This window comes from Crocodylus porosus, unplaced genomic scaffold (genome assembly GCF_001723895.1).
Source record: "Crocodylus porosus isolate Cpor-Errol unplaced genomic scaffold, CroPor_comp1, whole genome shotgun sequence".
In the NCBI taxonomy this organism is placed as follows: Eukaryota; Metazoa; Chordata; order Crocodylia; family Crocodylidae; genus Crocodylus; species Crocodylus porosus.
The window spans coordinates 9,213,370-9,233,454 of record NW_017728925.1 but is presented as its reverse complement, the minus strand read 5'-3'; the positions used below and the strand labels follow the sequence as shown (position 1 = coordinate 9,233,454).

At 44.2% G+C, this 20,085-nt stretch overlaps 1 protein-coding gene and 1 long non-coding RNA gene across 2 annotated transcripts in view; one reads left to right on the top strand and one right to left on the bottom strand.

Moving 5' to 3' along the window:
- The window catches only part of COL27A1 (collagen type XXVII alpha 1 chain), a 215,874-nt gene that overhangs the window by 153,298 nt on the left and 42,491 nt on the right, over window positions 1-20,085 (bottom strand). Inside the window, exons 5-10 of the mRNA XM_019540657.1 lie at window positions 18,115-18,168; window positions 16,045-16,098; window positions 9,127-9,171; window positions 8,183-8,236; window positions 3,557-3,601; window positions 832-885 (exon numbers count right to left, since the gene is read on the bottom strand). Coding sequence (XP_019396202.1) covers window positions 832-885; window positions 3,557-3,601; window positions 8,183-8,236; window positions 9,127-9,171; window positions 16,045-16,098; window positions 18,115-18,168 — 306 coding nt within the window. The remainder of the gene's footprint in view (window positions 1-831; window positions 886-3,556; window positions 3,602-8,182; window positions 8,237-9,126; window positions 9,172-16,044; window positions 16,099-18,114; window positions 18,169-20,085) is intronic.
- Window positions 897-4,476, top strand: LOC109313865. The gene is made up of 2 exons (XR_002102164.1): window positions 897-3,382; window positions 4,250-4,476. It is a non-coding gene; the product is annotated as an uncharacterized LOC109313865 (long non-coding RNA).

Here is a 20,085-nt window from a genome sequence, read left to right as displayed (position 1 = left end):
CCAAATGAAGACTACAGCCAAAGCACTTGCTGGAGAGCTTCTGTTTATGTTTCTTATTTTGTTATACAAGCATTAAATCAGCCATTTCAGAGCATTAGATAGTTCCTCCCATGCGTGCGCACACACATGCACATGCTCCTGGGGTCTGTCTTGTTTCTGGAGCCTGTGTTTGTCAACGATGTGGAGGAAAAATAGAAATAATACAATCCACATCTTACAGTGAACCTCCTTGGATGTGGTTGGGGGCTGAGTGGGCCCTTGACTGCATGGATGGCCAGTGGCAGGAAAAGAAGGGCCTGTGAAGCTCTTTTCAAGATCAGAAGTAGTGACATGCAGAAGGGGATGAGGACAGAGGGATCTATGACCCAGGACTAGGATTCCCAGAGGTGACTAGCCATACTCTGTGCTTCAATTTTTGGTTGACCAGCTTGAGATGCTGGAAAGGAACTAACTGTCAGACAATGCCTGTAAACCAGGCCCCTTCAAAGGGTCTCCAGTTGGCCATCCAAAATCAACAGTCACAGTGGAAAAAGGGATTGTTCACTTAAACACTGGTTTCCTTCCATAAAGATGTACCAAAAAGAAAAATACAATCCATTTGAAAACTCCCCTCTGTTGAATCAAAGGGTAGCAGCTCCCTGCTTGGAAGCCATCTTCCATACAAGGAAAAGAGCATGATGAAGAGGGCAGCTATTTCTTTGTCCCAGCCTGTACTCTGAGTAGTGGGGAAGGCAAAGGATGAGTCACATCCAGAACGGGCTGCAATAGGTACTGGAGAATCTGGAGATGAATAAAGAGCACGTGCCAAGGCTTTCCTCGCAAAATACTCACTCGTTCTCCGTCAGCCCCTGGCAGCCCAAATAATCCTGGGAGACCAATATATCCCTAAGGAGAAGAGGAAACAAGAAGTCAAATACATTTCTTCTTCCTAGCTACCAATCTGTCTGTCCTTCCTGAACAGCAGAGGATCCTCCAGCGTTGATCTATGGCAGTCGTGATGAAATAAACCTTGAGGCAAGTGTATATGCCCATGGACTGCATGGTGCTGGCTTCCACGATGTAGTCCAAGGGCACATACCCTCACACCAGGGATCATGAGAACTCCGCGCAGGAAGAGGCCAGTCGGATGTAACCTTACCTGGGCTGGGTCTGACTGTACCTGAGGGAAATGGAGCTTGGTTTCAGATTAGCAGGAGTTACAGCCACAATCATCTGCATGCCCATGCCAAGCCAGAGACCTTTAAGGCCCTGGTCTTCCTGAAGGTCTTCAAAGATTTTTTTTTCCCCTCTACTCTTGTTGTCACCCAGGGATACTGATTCCAGCCACACTACACAACAGCCCATCACACATCAAGTTCCCATGCTCCCTGTCTCCAGTTGCCTGGTATCATACAACTGTCCTATATCAAACAGTCCCTAGAGTCTCCTCCCAAGCAGTCTATACTGATCTATGAGCCACCTCACTTGGCTTGGTATCCTTCTTCTGATGCGGTGCGGTGCTACAAGTATGCAACACCTGAACAACGAAATGATAGTTCGGTTCAAAGCCATAAGTTCTTTCAATACCAAATTCCTTTGCGAGTTCTTTCCCGACCTTCTCTCCACGGGAGCCAAGGACCCAAACTAAAAAATGCCTGGGTGCAGGAGGCCAACCTGTGTGCCCAGTTAAACTTCTTAATGCCCATTCACAGCAGCTCAGCTTTCAGTGTGCCTACATTCCCTCTGAAACCAAACTGTGAAAATTAATGCTCTGCTTAGCACAAGGTTTGCTCCATCTAGGTTCATTAGCAATCACTGGGGTTCAGGTCTGTGACATTTCTCTAGTGCTTTAGGATCCTGCACGGGCAAAAGCTGCTGTCAAAGAGCTACGTTTCCTTTCACTTACAACAATCAGAGCCCCGTGCTTAATTTGCTGCACTCAGCAATTAAAACAAAGTTACCTTGCATGCTATCTTTTGCAAGGGACTATTTCTGCCAAACATGCCGAATCAAAAGGAAACAACTTTTAACAGAAAGTCACTTACTGACTCTCCAAAAGTCATGTCACCACACAGTAGGTACGAAATGCCAACACTGAACCACTCCTCTACCCCAACACCAGCAACCCCTCACTGCCGCCTACACTTCTACGCTTATTTGTCACAATGAGGCTCCTGCTCTTTGGAGAATCCATCATACTTTTACATACTGGTTCAGTATTTCAGCTAGTTAGTAGCTCCTTATAAAACAATACTCTGGTGGTATGTAAAACTGCTCACAGAGGGCCATCCATCCAACTTGCTATCTGCTTCCTCATCCTAGATCATATACAAATTCATTGAATTGCTGCGTTTGTTCCCAAGCTCCCCATTGAGAAAAGGCTGAGACAGTCAAGAATTCAGTGTCTTTCACTCATAAAAACTTGAAGTCTGGCCTAAGAGATGTCAAGGCCCAATTCTAATCAGTTGTAAGAGAAGTGAAAAGTTCCATCCTTGGGGAGCTCAAAAAAATCTCAGCCCCCACTATTCAGAAGTCTTGATGGACATTTGAAAGTCTTACTCTGTATCAAAGACCCTAAACAATCACATCAGTACTCAAAACCTACAATTTTTAGTGATCAGTAATCACACAAATCTCTAGTTCAGAGTCCTGGTTAGGTCAGTAAACTGAGAGTATCAGAAACAGGGCTACTAAGAAAAGCAAAGTAGGTAAGTAAGCTGTGCTATCACAGATCTGTCTCTACCGCAGTATATTAAACAACCGATCCTTCCTCCCACCCCTGCCATTTCTCTCCCTAGTACAGGAATAAAGTTAGCTATGGGGTCAGCCTTTCTTTATTGTTTGCAGTTTTTCTAGTGATGGAAGCCAGCTGGTAGCATTTACTGATGCTGGGGAAAGAAACACGTGGTAGGGAAACCGGCACTTTTATTGGCCCAGAGTGTCATTATGGATTTGTAATTGCTGGCACAGAGCAGAAGGGTGGTTATCTGTTGTTTTAATTTAAAAAAAAAGAAAAATCATCCTTCATAGGCAGAAGGAATCCCCCCTCTGTGTGCTCAGTACAAAAAGCCAACCCAAGCTGTGGAGCCGGAGCACTATTGTTCTTATTTGCATGTGGTTTCAAGATGTTGGCTTGTTATACACACAGATGTAAACTGGTCCTAAACTTTGCTGTTCACAAAATTCACGACCAGCCTGCACCCAGAAGAACCCATCTTTATCATGTTCCCAATATGCTTAATCACCACATTTGTCAAAGCTGAAGAGGCCCTACAGACTGAAGCTGGAAAACCAGACCTCTGGGATTGGTACCACATTTGCCCCTCTCTACTTCTTAGCTCTTGGAGAGGGTTGACTAAGTGATGGCACCATCAGCATTGGGAAATTTGCTTCTTTGATTCTGGTACATTTCAATTTTGAACAGATTGGGAATTTCATGATGCACTGATTTATGAGCTCTGTGTCACATCAATAACTTAAGAAGCTTGTACTGGTTGCAAAGTTGAGTACAAGGAGGGGGAGGTGTCTGGTGGTGAGTGTCAGGAGAGAATACAGTGAAAAGGAATGGAGTACTTACCCGATTGCCTTTTGGACCGGCTCTGCCTATTGGTCCAGGTAGACCCTGAAACACAAGAGTAAAAACAAAGACAAATGTGGACAGGTTTTAACTTGACCCAAGTGAACACTGCCAGATTTACAGCACTATTCCCACTGTGCTTCTGCTGCTTTGGAGACTAACCCAAGGGTTATCATCAAAGGAGAATAAAGAAAAAACCCAGAACAATTCCCTAATTGTTGTGGAGAAATGACTCTACAAAACTTGGTAATTTTAGAAAACACAGAATGCATGGAACGGGACCCAAACCATTCACTCTAAACTAGAAAATTCTGGTCACAAAGACCAGGAAAGCTGGCACAGTGGGGTGCAAGTTACATTAGTGGCAATATAAAATGACACTGTGCAGACTGTATCCCTTGCTCAAATGGCAGGGTTGAGTTTGCAGCTGCTGAATCATATATATAAGGCAGGTCTTTGCAATGACAAATGCACCTTAATGCCTGTGAGGGGAACAAAGATGAGGCCTGACCCAAACCACACAGAAAACACTGGAAGAACGCACTTTGACTTCCATAGGCTATGGATTAGCCCCACGCTACAGATGCTGTATACAATTAAACATTGATTGTGGACTTAAGAACTCCAAGTTGTGAATGACCATTTGATCATTAGCATCTGGCAGATTTGTAACTAATTAATCTACTTTTCTAGGTACAAGCTGGCCCCAAGTCCTATTCCTCTTGATGTCAACAGTCAAATTCCCATTGGTTTCAACAGAAGAAATGAAAGATCATCCACCCAAAATGAGTTGCAGACTCTGCCCAGGGCATCAGAGCTTATGGAAAGAAATAAAAATAAGCTTCATTGTATCTCTGTACTCATCACTTCTCCCTTAAGTACTGTGAAAAGGGATCCTATAAAACTGCATAATGAGCTTCCATGTTTATTGTCTTTCATTAAGTCTCCAGATTGTATTAGTCTACTCTCCAAGTAAAAAGGATTAATTCATATTTTCTTTAGTTGGCAGCTCTGTGTACTCAACCTGGGATCTGAAAGTCAAGCTGTGTTTTCTTCTGGCTCATGTATCGTCACCCAGAAGACGTTTTCTACCATCAAAATATAGTTAACAAGTCTACCTATGGTGCACGTACCAAAATAAAGCCAAGTTCCCTCTCCCATACCACTGCAGAGCCAGCACAGCTGACAGGAGTAACAAGCAGTAAAATCTTAGTAAAATAATCAGCTCTGATGCTGAGTACACAGTGTCATCAAGTCTGTGGAGAAAACATGTTGGGGTTTTTTAAGTCACTTTCCTGACCAAGCTTGCATTTTATAAAGCACTATTGTTCTCTGTGTATTTGGAAACATATTTTGCCCAGTTTATCTGCTAGGGTGTAGGATACCGCTGAACTCTGTTAAGCAGCACCCATTTTCTTGTATGTTTTTTTGTTGTTCAGATGGTTTTTATAGTGATTGAGCTGATAACCTCATGCTCATGGAATATTCTCAGGAGCTTTGGTGGGCAGCATGAACACAGCATTTGCAATCAGATGTATACAAATCTCAAGATTTTTTCCAATGTATGTCTGCACATTTATGCCTGAGATCCACAGACTGAGGTATCTCTTGTAAGGTGTCAGTTTTATATTTCTAGCGTGTATTAAGTGGACCCGCAGTTACTCATGTACTTTGTAAGATGTGTGAATGCAGAAAATATAATCTAATATATGTACTAGGTCATTATCAATAATGAAATTAACCCTGCATCTGTATGACATCTTTTATATAAGTATCCCTACAGTGCAAGTGTAGTGTTTAGGCTAGGTCAAGGTCTAGTGCAATTGTAGGTGGGGTCTAAACCCTAGCCAGCCCTAGTACGTGCATATTTAAGCATTCAATTTGAAGCACAGCAGTGTTTGGATCTGCACAGAAAATGCTTGATGCATTTTGGGCCCAGCATCCTTAGCCCAAGTGACTAATTCTACAACGACCAGTCGAGCATCACTGGCTGCTCAGCACTACTGACAAATCTCGTTCAGGTGCCTGAATATGGATCCGGAAGCACACATTTAAGGTGGCTGTTTTTAAAAATCTTGATGATCTGACCTGGAATAAATAAAATATTACAAGTTCAGGCCCTCTGTGACAAAGGTCCATGGACATTTCCATCTGGAGCCACTGGCAAATTCTCTACCGTCTTTCCATGTCCACCAGCATCGCTCTAGAGCCATAAGTAAGCAACACACGCAGTTCTGTTTTCTTTCCCTCTACAGACTCTTCCCTTCTTAAAGTGTTTCTGGCAAATAGCTTGAGAAATGCTATTTTCTTATGTTCTCTGTTTCTTGTATAAATGATTTTTGTGCTGGTGGGCTGGCTTAATCAGTGTTGCTTGCAATGGGCCTACACAGGAACAGAAACTGATGTGGATTGATGGTTTGTCATTTGGGCCTCATGTGGAGTGAGGGTCACTTCTGGCATCCCTGATCTAGAGTTATCTCCATTATAGCGTGTGATTTTATAGTGGTTATATTTTTACGGCAGTTGACCCAAACTGGTTCACAGTATACAAGCCTGTGGAATTTATCTGAGGCTATGCAAACTGAGCTCTCCTTTAGGTACCTTTGGGTGCAACGTGCACAAATTGGAGGGATTTTTCATGGTTCATAAGCATTTTACTTCTTTATATTATAACTGTGGCTGTCAATTAATCACAGTTAACGCATACGATTAATGTGTTAATTGTTTTTGTGTTAATTTTTTTAAGGCACTAATTGTACATGTGGCTTTGAAGCCTGCACCCAGGCTCCCTCTGCTGCCGTCTCAGTGGTGGCAGTGCAGTGGCTGCCAAGTGGGAGGGGTGGCGGGTGCGCTGACACAGACACAGCTGCATCAGAGCAGCCGCAGCGTGCGTACAGCCAGGAACACACCTGGCAGAGTGCAGAACAGCACCCTACAGGTAAGTCTGCAGAGGGAAGGGGCATGGGGGAATGAAGGGGCAGGGAGGGCAGATCAAGGCCCCCATGGTAAGGAAGGGAGTGGGGCAGGGGTGAACGGGAACTCAACCGGGGCGGGTTGTGGGACTGAGTCACGGTGGCTTGTCCAGCAGTGCGTAGTGTGCAGCTCCCTGCTGCTGTGCGCACCCATGGGGGAGGCATGGGGGGCACGTGCCTCCCATTTGTGCGCAGGGCAGAGGTGGGCTGCCCGCTGTAGGCTGGGGCTCTGTGCCCTGCTGCCTTTGCCCTGGGAGCCGCACAATAACATGTTGTGCCTCCCGCAGCCATGTTGGCAGGGGACACGTGGCCCAGCCAGCTCACAGCTCCCGAGGCAATGGTAGCAGGGTGCAGAGCCCCAGCCTGCAGCGAGCAGCCTGCCTCTGCCTCGTGCACAAATCCAGAAGGCACATGCTCCCATGCCTCCCCCAAAGGTGTGCTCACGGCGGGGAGCCGTGCCCCCCTGCACTCCTGGACAAGCTGCCCACAGCTCTGTCTCATGACCTGCCCTAGCCCCAGGCCCCATTCACCCCTGCCCCACTCCCTCTGTTACCATGGGGGGCCTGTGTGTGTGTGTGTGGGTGGGTGTGTGCATGTGTCTGCCCCTTACCCCCAAGCCACAGCCCCCTTGCCCTTCTGCTGCTCCTCACTCCTGACCCACAGTACCCCGCATCCTGCCAGGGCGTGTAGGGACCCTCCCCCCATCCTCAAGCTTCAAACCTCGCACACAAACCCACAGCCCCCCACAACTTCACAAATCCCCCCATGCACACACCTACCCCCAACCGTACAAAGTATCTGCATAATTTTGCAAAATTTTGAGTTTTGCTGCACCTAATTTTGAATTTTTAGCTGTGTGATTAAACTCATGATTACTTGCAACTAATTTTTTTAATCACACAACTAATCACAACCAAAATTTGTAATTGTTTGACAGCCCTAATTATAATACACTAATTTCACAGTAAGTGTGTCTCTTGCAGGGCTGGATGATTCACCAGTGCTTGGATATAGATAGTTACTGGGAATCTTTGTGACAAGTCAAGGGATCCTCCAGTATTATTGTTCCAACCCTTGAACTTCATAGACAGCAGATGCTGTGTTTTCTCTGCATAACAAAAGGAATACATTTTCCATATCCCTTAGCCCTATCTTTATTTGGGATATGGGTATGTGCCGTGGATGCCATACGCATGGAATTTCTAACTCTTTGGAACATATTCAGCAGGGTCTCATCTGTAAGGGATTTTGTGTACAGAGTGGATGCTGCAGTACAGAGTCAATATCTGTGAATAAGCAAGACATGCTTAGTGGCTTTTCCTTTGCTTATGTCTGTAGCCTGTTTCTCTGACACCCAGTGCAAGCATAGATCCTGCAATGACCGTATCTGCATGAGATCACCCAATATCCTGAGCAGATTCTCCAGTGATCACAAGTGTGTTTGTTTCATAAAGGCAATGACAATACGGAAGGGACAATATTCACTACCAAATCCAAAAGGACCACATAATTTATGCAAAAGCTAGGGGGAGGAAGGGAAGAAAAACCAAACACATTTCAAGGAGCCTGCGTTGTATATGTTGGGGGGGATGCTTGTAGCTACCTGCACACCCAAATCACTACTCTGTGCACAGCACGATAAGATTTACTGCACCTGCCTGCCAGGATAACCTTTGGCACCTGGGCTCCCATCTGGTCCTTGTTCACCCTTTAATAAAAAAACAAAATAACAGATGAGTACGTGAAGGTGATGCTAGTTCCCCTGCCTATGAGTTTTTAGCTACTTTGTCCTGGGGAAGGGCTGCAGATTCACTTGTTCCAGATTTATAAAGAGAGAGAAACACTGGATTAAAAGCAGCAGTGGGAATAAATTAATGAAAGGAAAAAACTAACAGAAGCCAACTTGACAGGATCTGAGCATTAACTAAGTGTTGCTGTCCACCCCCCTTCCCCCCCTGCCCCCCCAACCTCTCCCGTGAAACCTGCAGATAGTTTGGAACAAGGAGCCTAAGAGAAGGTGTAAGTCTGTGTCTATATCTCTGGCATATGGAACTGTTTTACTAGGGTAAGAGCTCTGCCAAAATTCTTTAAAACTAAATGAATTCATGTATAATATCCTTTAACATCATCTCTAACAGGCCCTGCTATTCATTGCTGTTTTACTGCAAACATCAGACTTATCCAAATAAAAATGGCGGGGGGGAAGGAGGGAAAGAATTACAACCTAGTAAGATGCGGTTAGTAAACTCCAGCAGAAAAATTAATGTAAAGGAAAATGGGTAAGTATGAGTCTGTGCCTATTTCAACCATGCACACTTATGCCAGGTTGGGCAGTAAAGACTAGAAATAAGTTAGAAGCTTAGCTTAAGTCCTTTCCCACCATCCCATTGATGCATAGTCAATGTATGTGCATAACTCCCAGTTGGCATGAGCAAACTGCATTAACTGTCTGCATCAAACTGTCCCCAGAAAAGCATATTGACTGTACCAAGCAGGTTGATAAATGACTCGACTTCATTTCAGGATATCATCAGATAAGAAACATGGAACCCAACCCTCTTGGTAGGTTAAATTTTCAAATCTGGAAGGAGCACTCACCTGGTCTCCAGGATGACCTGGTGGTCCAGGATAGCCTTTGTATCCCTATTTAAAAAAAAATCAGAGAAGGGATCAGAATAAAATAACATGTGCTTCGCTTGAATTTCTCATCAGACCTCAGAAGAAAGCTCTATGGAAAAAGAAGATTTTAGATTTGGAGGAAAGGTAGGAGTCATGCTGACTTTTCACCACCCACCTTGCTTTTATCCTGCTTTTTTAGACTGCAAGTTCTTTAGGGCTGTTTTCCAGGATTTACCAGAATCTTGCTTTGAATATTGAGTAATGGTTTGGGATGGCAGGCATGTGAGAACTTTGCTTTTTCTATAACGTTGCTGTAGCCATTAGAAATAAACTTGTCTTCACCAAATAATCAAACTAGATTAGAAGATTAAATTCAGTTGCAGAGTGCTAGTAGTATTATGCAACCATTGATCCTTCTGGATCATGATGTATGCACACGAGGTCACCCAGACCTTTGACACGTATGCCCAGGCAGGGCTATGGAGAGAGAAATGTTGTAATTGGGTTAGTCATAAGGTTATAGAGAACAGAAAAGTGTAATTTGAAACAAACCTTGGGAAAAATATCAAACCTTGACATAAAAACTACAGGAATAACAAAATACCTTCAGGTTGAGCTATAACCATTAACTATTTCCTGATCTCTAATCCCTACGCCCTGTCTTGGCATAGGGATCCCAGAAGGTCACTGTGCGGTAGTGGAACATCCTATGTAATATATTTTTCCTGCTCTAGGAGTCACAACTGAATCCTTTTTGGCAAAGTACTTTGGTTCACTCACCAGACGAGCCTGGGACTTGTCCTGTTCTACAGTTCTGTTCAACTGCCTGTTTTATTCTTCCCATAGGATCTTGTAGAACTGCCGGCTAATTTTCCCTGACAGCGGTATGTGGCCCTCATAATGATCCCTGGGTTTCAGCCCAGTCTTCTTTACATTCCTCTTTATTTACTATTTCAGGTATTTGGATTTGGAGAAATGCTTAATCCCTCATCACCCGGTTTCTCCTGCTCGAGCTTACCATTATATTGCAACCCTATGTTTTCTGTCTATAGAAAAGAAAGTGATTTCCTTTCAAGATCCTATGAGTGGCAAGAAATGAGCCTTTACCTGAACCTCATAGAATTAGGTAACAGAAGTCCTGATCCAGAACCTGTTTGGGTCAATGTGGGCACTGCTATTGACCCAAGGGTTTTTTTAAAGAGACTTGCAAAGAGGACTGACTGGCTCAGGTAACAGGATAAAGTTTACCAATGGATTGCCACGCAGGTAGTGACCTAAAGTTTGTATAATCCAATGGCTTTGGGTGGCATATGACTGTCTTTGTTTCCTTCTTAGATATTTCAAAATCAGTGCTATCCCGGTTGGAGAAATGGTCAGGAGCTTAATGCTTAGCCTTTTTCTTAGAGATAGCACCAGCAGCTACATTTGTACCACACTCAAAACCTCAGTTAGGAAGGACAATGAATAACCTGTGCTAATTTTAGATCCCAGATACTATGTCCGTGTCGAGGCTCTTGCTGGGTGACAGGTTACATATGGGACAAATGCACTGGAGAGATTCTACTTCTTTAAGAGTTATCACCGGATGCCTGGGGGTATTTCTGTCTCTGGGCTCTGTCCATCCCATACTCTACAGGGACAGCGTGGATGTGAGCTTTCCACTCTGCTCAGGCACCAAGACTGTAGGTAGCTGACTCTAGGGCTCACAGCTAAAGTCGGTCACTCTCTAAGTCAGAGGTGGGCAATTATTTTGGGCAGAGGGCTGCTTACTGAGTTTTGGCAAGCCATCGAGGGCCGCATGACAGGCAGCCAGGGCAGATAAATATTAATTTTCTAAATCTTTGAGGGGCCCCACGGGCCAGATAGAATGGCCTGGCAGGCTGCATCTGGCCCGCGGGCTGCATTTTGCACACCCTTGCTCTAAGTGCATTCATCTGGAACCAGCAGCGCACTCACTATGATTGCCAACGTCCAAACAAATAGCAGGAGCCAAAACCAAAAGTCCATAGAGCAACAGTTACTCTCTATCAAAACAGCTCTTCCTTTCTTCATAGGCAACTGTTTCTATCACCTTTGCTCATGGGGCAGGCACTACTGGGGCAACATCATCACACACTGAAGTAAATGAATACCTCCAGGTGAGACCAGGGCAATGCTTTAGGTGGCAGATGGAAAAAGCTGTTTGCAGAAGTACTGGACAAGAGGAACAATTTCTCTTCTCCAGCCACTGCCCAGCATCAGATCCTAATCATCACGTACATACCCTGAAGTCAATGTCTTGGAAGCTCAGCTTTGACACCTGCAATGTGCCTGACATAAACCTACAACCATTTCTGAGATTTGAATAGCTATCCAAAATCTAGACTAGATGTCCTTTTTCTCCTCCCCTATCCCAAAGAAATAAATGGGCCTTTTTAAGGTTCCCCTATAAATACACTTTCTGGAGATCTAGCTGCATGGAGTCAAGTCCAGATTTAAAACTTCATGGGTTCTCTCGTGTGTGAAGAAATCCAAGCCCGGGCATGCGCATGCACGCTTTCTTTCTCTCTTTCACTCTCTCTTTCCCCCACAACCCCCTCTTTTTAATTTTCTTGCTGTACAGCACCCTGCAATGCAAGCAGCTGGGCTGGCATTTGAAGGACCAGCTGTGAAACAGAGAGCAAATGTATTTGCATCAATGCTGGATTTTCTCTTCCTAGCTCGTGGGTGGAGGTAGCATCTCATTATTAATGCCTTGTGTAGTGCAACAAAGGTGGCACTAAAAAAACAGATATAATCCCTTTCAGAAACTATCTCCACCCATGGAATAAAAAATTCCTTCTTCCCTAAGGAGGAAAAGGTCTCTCTTTTAACAGCCCCGTCAAGGATCTGATTTGGATTTCAGAACTGGAATATCTGTAAGAGAACTGGAGCCAGGTCTATATCAAATCCAAATCGGGTCCTAATGCTAGGTGCAGAAGGTCATTGGAGAGCATTGTGCAGGCTAAGAGAATGAATCTCTTTTGTGCCCCTAGACAGAAAGTCAGGGAGTGGGGAGAGAAACGTTTTAATTCTTTCCTCTTCCTTTTCAGCAACTTTTCTCTCCCTCCTAAAAAATAAAAATCAAGTGTAAAAGTTTCCTTTGGAAATGGCAGATCCAGAACACTCAGGAATTGGATTGCTTCTCAGGGCTGTGAAAGCACCATGGTTGGAAAAGGGAGACTGTGACTATAAATACAAGTCCTGAGCTAACGTCTGCGCTAAGCATTGCAATGTTTTATCTATAAAGGCTAGTGAATAGCTCTTAAGCTAAATATACATCTAGCCCATTATTGCTGTGTCCTATTAAATATAATCTTCATTGTTTAGAGTGAACTCAGGGGAGTTTAAAATGTGTGTTTCTGCACATTAACCTGTGATTACCACTGTCTGAGGTTAATTGCAGTGAGGACAAAAAAAGCTTATGTATTCAAAGGCTGGCTGGTATGCGAACATGTTTACCTGCCGCATTCCTCTTTAAATAGCACTAAAATGACAGGGAAGAGCATATGAAAACAACTGCATTTGCTTTCCTATCCAAACACTTCCTGATGATTACAGGGCATTAAACATAAAGGGCTGCGATTTCAAAAGGAAATTACACTTCACTGAAAGATTTGCTCATCTGTGACGAGGTTTATATCCATGCTATCTCTAGCTACAATGCCTTGCTTTCTGTGGGGACTGGAGGTGGTCTGACAAGCTGATCTGGCCAGGCTGGAAGAGGCTGCTGTGTGCTGCCTCTTTGGAGGAAAGGGCTTCGGGCTGGATCCCTGAACTGGGAATTCAGTAAATTTAGGTCCAGTTCCTAGCTCTGTCTCCACGACCTTGGGCAAGTCTCTTAATCTCTCAGTACCGCAATTTGTCAACCCTTATGTTCAGCTACAGCTGTTCAGGTCTCTGTACAGTTTGTCTCAGGAGAATCATACCATTTTGATAAAATTATTTGCAAGGCAGTCATTGCCTGCCTCCAACTGCCAAAAACCACGTGACATTCATGGGTTCTTAGGCACCAAAAGAGAAGCCCTTTAAGCTAAGGTCTTGCCACCATTTTCTAAAACTGCTGTTCAGCAAAAATAAAATGTGTTCCATGTGAAGAGCATGAAAACTGCATCTCTCTTGCACAAAACCACAGCATTTTTGGTGTCCCATGTCTGAGCAGCTGGTTGCAGTTGGGCACAGGCAAAAGGTTTTTGTGGGTGTCCTGAGGCCAGAGCATCCAAATCTGCAAAGAAAAGATGCCCTCCCCATGCATTTGCATTGCGGAGGTGTGCTTATGGTGCAAACCGTACCATGCAAAACCATGTCCTTTTGGTAGTGGCTCCAGCTCAGACGGCAGGGGAAGGAAAAATGTCTTGTGGTAGAGGGAAAATGCCGTCTCTCTGGAACTTCTTACACAGCACTTGCACATGAATGGAGTGCCGGTCCATCCAAGCCACAATGTGCAGCTCTTTCTCATCAGTCCCACAAAAGGAGAGTGCCATTTCCTTCTTGCTTACACCAGTTTTCAAGGCTTTGCCATTTTCTTGTAGCTTAACTGGGCTCCCAGCCTGCAGCCAAATGCCATATTTTCACTGGGGCGATGCCAGCAGGGAATTGAGATTGAAAATTGTTTTGTCCAAATATTTCTCCAACAGCTTTTAATTTTTTTCTTAATTTAGAAGTCTAATAAATTCCAGGCAGTATCAAAATGCCTGCCAGGCTAGCACTGCTGTGGTTTCAGTTTATTTATTTATTTATTTATTTTTTTGTGCAGTGCACCACAGGCAAATCTCATCATCCACCTTACTTGTAGACTTGAAGAAACAGCATTCCCCTTTCTCCCCCGCCAACCCTATCCATGAACGAGCTTCAGGAGTCTGTTTGCCAAGATCAGGTGTGGGGGCTACGCAACTGGGTTTGGGAATGTTTGTTTAATCTCCGATTCCTTCTCCACGTTTTCCACCACAGGCCTATGCTCTCCTGACACTGCATTTTGCTGATCAAAACCGCAAGGTTTTGTTTTATGAGCTGTTATGCTGAGAAAACGATGTTCTTTACCCTTAATTCATAGGGACTAGTTTGTGACAGTGGAGATGGGTAAGTCTTGATCACTGCACTCTTTGGCTCAATACCCAAGACTGAACAAGTATCATCACCCCTGCAGATGGTTTACAACCCCAGCTCCTGTTTTCCTGACTGCCTGGTGATGGGATGGATCGGCCCAGCAGCCCATGCTGCATATATCATGCAGGTGAAAGGTATCCATTTGCCAGCCCTGGAGACTGAAGGCCCCTGCACAGCAGAAGCTCTTCCAAGTGGCTTTAGTTCCTGATCTCAGTGGGCATTTTTTGGTAGGGCTTATGGTGTGGCACTTACTTTGAGGGGAGCTTTCTCTATGGCCCAGTCACTCCTGAGATAACCAGGAAAAGTGGAGAGTTTGGTGTTCAGCTTTGTAATGGTGATACTTGCTCACTGCAAATAGCACTGAAGCCCACTAACCCTATAAGCCATCAAGTGGCTTTTCACCATTCACAAGGGAATTGCTTGAACCCAGCAGGGGAAAAGTATGATCCTTTCTCTGAAACATTTAGCAAGGCCTCTAATCTATTAGACTGTAAAAATATGACAACTGGGAGTCCCCAGCTGAGGGGCTGTTCTTAAGCATCCCCATGATGGGGATCCATTGTCCTCCAAAACCCCTTTTCCAATCCTCCATCTATTGCATTAGGCTGGTACTTCGCGGTAGGGTAAAGAAACAAAACAACACTAAACTAAAATGCTTAAAAAATAAAAGCTCCCCCACAAGGAGAGGAGCAGAGTTGTGGAATTTGCCACCACCTGAAGTGTGAGCACACTTAGGAACGTGAATGTGGCTGATGCAGGGATGTGAGGTGGCGCACGCTGTTGCAGACACAAAGGGCAGAACATGGCAGTGAGGAATCTCACACGTTAGCCCTTGACATCAGTCTTGGGGACAAGCCCATTACTGGAGACATTAGGGCTACTGATGCACAATACAGAAGCAAACAAAGCAGACCTGTGTTAATTTTGAGCTCCACTCACAATGAAAGACAGAAAGAAAAGCTTTTCCAAACCAGTAAGGGTTTGTCTTGCCCAAGAAACATGATCAAGCTGAGGTTAGGCTCCATTAACATGTGCGTGATAGGCAGTATCTAAACTCAACCCTTCCTTAGCATGTATGCACAGAAATGCCTCGTAGGTTAATTCAGCTCCTGCCTTGGGTAGAACGATCTGGGATACTGAGATAAATGATATAAGCCTGCATATATACAGCCTGGGGAAACACTGCGCTTAGAGGAGGATATTCTAGCGTGTGGGGAGCTAGTCTTTGGAGACCTGGGTTCAATTCCTCTCCCTACCATAAACTTCCTGTGTAACTTTGAACAAGTCACTGGGTCTCTCTGTCTCTGTTTCCCCATCTGAAGTGGTGATAATAGGACTGCTCCATCTCATGGGAATGGCATTAGAAGATTGTGGGTGCTTTGATAACAGGGTTATGGGGGCAATGTGTAAGTAGCTGAGATAAAGAAAGTTTAGATTGGACTTAGCGTGTCTTAACTAAACCTGGCTTAAGCCAAAGCATTCTTCCTTCAAAACAAAGAGTAAGAAGCCAGAAAGGCAGAGGATCACAGTGCCTAGAAAAGTAGAATGGAGGCAGGGCTGTCTTCCCTGCTCTGACATGGGCGTACTCGTCTCTGTGCCTCCCTTCATCCACTTGTAAAATGGGGATACCAACTTGCTCTCCCATCCCTGCATGCCAAGGCATAATTAAATCTTCTAAAGTACACCAAAATCTTTCAAGCAGAGATGTTTGAGAAGGACAATTCTTATTTACTGGCAATCGTTTTAATTCACTAATAAAGAAAATACTCTTACCTTCCGACCAGGTGGTCCAGGCAAACCAGTCAAGCCGGGCAAACCCATGTCTCCCTATAAGAGATCAGTGTGTCTCATTAATTTTCAGCAGCTTTTACTGGCATCTCCCATACGGTCTTACCAAATGTTTTTGGCATAGAATTCCTCAGAAATACACTGGAAAATGATTCGCCGTTCCAGAGATTAAAAGCGGACTGTAAATTCACGCGCGCTACTAATTAGATCACGGAAACAATGGGCCCAATGAATGAATGGACACCTCTAGCCAGGACAACACAACCTCCCTTTGCAATGGTCTCCTTCACTCACACTATATGCATTTTGACAGGAGTTGAAATGGCAAAGGAAGGACAGAATCATACTTTTCAAATGAATCAATGGATGTCCACTGCCAAATCCAGTAATCAGGCTCATTTACTGTTGCTGCTGCTGCAGCTACTACTACTCCAGTGACTGCATTCAAATAGGTCTGACAAAGCTATTTTATTTATGTATACAGTGCTGATCAATCCCTTCCTGGCTGCTTGAATGGACGTTGTTTTGGTTTCCAGTCTTGGGATAGGATCACATTCAGCCCCAATTGCCGTATTGGAAACATCTTAAGAACGGACTGTCCTTTGTTGCTAGCCATTTACATACCACATCCGGTCCCTAAGTTTAAAAAATGTCTGGCTTCCTTTCATCATCCTTAAAGAACCCTTAGGATTCCCCACATGCAGGCAAGGCACTCTGTCTGATTATTCAACATGCATTTGGAGGAAGAATTAGGCATCACTCCAAACCCCAGCTGGAAGTTCCTTGTTTCTATTAACAGAAACAAGGCCTTGTTAACAAAAACTAAGGATAATCTGGGTCTTCCCCACCCTTACAGTGAGCATGCTTTGGGAGAAAACTGTTATTGAGCTTTCTGTTAGATCTTTTCCATGTGATGCCAATTCTGATGCATCAGAAAGCTTTGTGTGGTTCAAAAAAATCACTGTGTGTGGTTTAAATGAAAGACTCATGTCAAAACAGTCTCAATGCTCTCTAGGGTCATCATCCTTGTTGTACCCGTGCTTAATGTACTGCATCAAGACACTGGGCTTCAAATTAATTAACTGAAACCCTTCATAGCTGATACTTTCTATTAACTGCTCATTAATAGTAAGGCTCATAATGTGAGTGAGGGAAAAGGTTTATTTGCATTGGAAATAAGTTATGAAGGAAAGAAGAAGTGAGTTGGCACAAAGAAAAGGGTAAATCAATATAGATATTAGAGAAGCCTGATCATTCCTCTATTAACTTCAACATTTATATGAGCCTCTATTGCCAGGCATCAATAAAAAACCAATCAACTGTGAAACAGCACAAAATTCAGCTTTTAATTTATTGAAATGAGCTAGCAATAGAGCCTCTTGATCCTTACACAAGAGCTAAATAATCAGGCCTTGCTAACTGGCCTTGCATGGATTTCATTGATTCCAATCCAGCTTGGTGCAAAACTTCTGATTATTTATTGCACAGTAGGGTTGGCATATGCTAACTGGGGGAGTTTTCTCTTTCTTAACCTAGACAGCAAGATGGCTGTGAAGTTAAGACACTGGCCTCCAAAGATTTCACTTTGTCACTTGGCTCTGCTGCAGACTTTCTGTATGAAGTAGGAAGTAAATCAATTCCTCAGGTCCCCCACTTATGAAGGGGCAAAATGTTTCCTTTAAACCCAAAGCTTTTTGTGCTTAGACTGCTCACTCCTTGAGTTCAGGGATTGGATAATGTGGATATGTCTATACTACAATCAAGCTGTGACTGTTGCTTGCACAAATATACCTGAGCTCAGGTGCCAATCACAGGGAGCATGGAGCTCAGCACGGGCTACAAAACTCATCTAGAAAGTGTAACTCCTCATTCAGCGAGCCATTCCTGCTGCCGTCAATACACAACCCAGTGAGCTAATCGCTCGCTTGGATACCCCTCCAGGTGCTTTTGTCACACCTTCCTAAATACCCCCTATTCGTACCTACAACATGGAGCACATGCTGATTCTCACCTGGTGGGCTAATTCTCATCTGTTAAATAAATAGTACGGCTTACCTTCTGTCCATTGCGAGCTTTTCCGGGTGACAGCCCAGGATCACCTTTTTGACCCTAAAACAAAGAATCAAAGCTCATGACCTAGTTCAGCGAGAACACTCCTCCTTTCGTGCACAGGGTCTTGGTTGACATTAGCCTTGGAATTCAAAAGGAGTTTTATTTCCCCATTTCATCCCCACCTCCCAAACATTTTAACATTCATGTTTTCTGGATCTGGTTTACTAGGACAGAACTAAGACTGTTTTTGGAATTGTTCGTAGCTGCTATAGCAATAAAGATTTTAAACTAAGTTTGACTGCATAAATTGACTGAAGAGAGTATATTTGAAAGAAAGGAATACCTCAACTTTAGTTATTTACTATATAGTCGTGATTTCTCTCCCCCGTCCCCCTGCGCGCACACACACAAATTGCTATCACAACAAAACAGCTAAGACCATTGCTACTGCTATTACTAAGTAGTCCTGTTCTGCAGCTTACTAGATGCTGCTCCTTGTTTTAACTTTTGGACACACTTGAAACCAGAAGGAAAAGTTACAGTAACTAGAAGTTAGAAGCAAGAAGAACAGTGGCAAAGCTTTTAGGCTGGCGGAAGAAAGAGGCACAGTGTGTTAAGTAGCCATATTCTTTATTTCCCCTTTCCACAGCTGAGATTTGAGTTCCATATTTTCTTCTTCTACAGAGGAACCTGAATTCAAGACGGTGGGTGAAAGGAGGTGGTGGGGAGGGAACTTCAGGAACTGAGGACGCCTATATACACACATATGTGTACATGCACACGCGTGTGTGTAGTGAGGCTGCTCCAACACGCTGTAATTACAGCGCATTGGAGCAAGGTCAATTTATTGTGTCTGCTAGAGCATGGTAAACTGCCATACTCCAGTAGACTCCAGCATCTTGCCTATCAGCATCCCTGAAAAATGGCAGTGGGGGTGATTTAATTAAAGCTCATTCGACAAGTTTCAGTTAAAGCACCCCTGCTGCCACTTTTCAGCGCAGGGACGCTGATACACGAGATGCTACAGGTGCTTTAATTAAAGCAGCTCTCAGAGCCACTTTAATTAAAGTGCTTCCCCCCACTCCCAGAGCACAAATGTTCTGAGTGGCCAAAATGAATCGATTCCTTTAGAAACTCCAGCCTGAAACTTAACAGGTGACACCAGAACACAACAGAGGGTAAGACTGAGCGGAGGAGGAGGGTGAAGACCCGCAGAACACCCAGCTATTCCAGCATTTGGGATGTTGGATTCAGTCCATACAAAACATCTTAGATCTGTGCAGTATCCCCTGTGCTGCAGCCAAGGGTAAAACACACAAGTATCCCAACACTGTGCACTTGCCACTTTTTTTCTCTGGGACAAACAACCTACAAATCCTGTGCACTTCAACTTACCCATGGGAACTAATTACCTACCCATGCACAGGACAGCTGGGAGGGTTAATTACTGTTTGTCAAGTGTTTTGAGGGTCCTTGGCTGGAAGGTGCCACCATAGAATCTAAAATATGAGTCCCCTGATTATTTATTAACTAGCCTTTCTCATTAGTAGCACAAAGATCTAGCTACAGCTGGATGATCAAATCTGCCAGCAGTTCACTGTGACTACATTTGTATTTGGCACTTATCCTCAAACTTCCACGGAATGGAAATCGCCCATTCTCTCTCTTTCTCTCTGTCCCCACCATCCAACACAAGCGGAGAGGTTTGGTGAGCAAGAGACTTCTTGGATACGGACTGCAGAGAGCACTGCTGATTCAATGCAGATGTACAAATTCTGAATGAAGACTGCTGGGTTTGCTAAACAGTAAATGAAGTCATGCAGATCATCTTGCTTTGCATTTAGCTGTTATCAGAGCTGTAGTGCCAAGCTGTAGTGTATGGGCTCCACAATTCAAAAAGGATGTGGAGAAGCTTGAGAGAGTCCAGAGGAGAGCCATGCGCATGATCAGAGGTCAGGAAAACAGATCTTACGA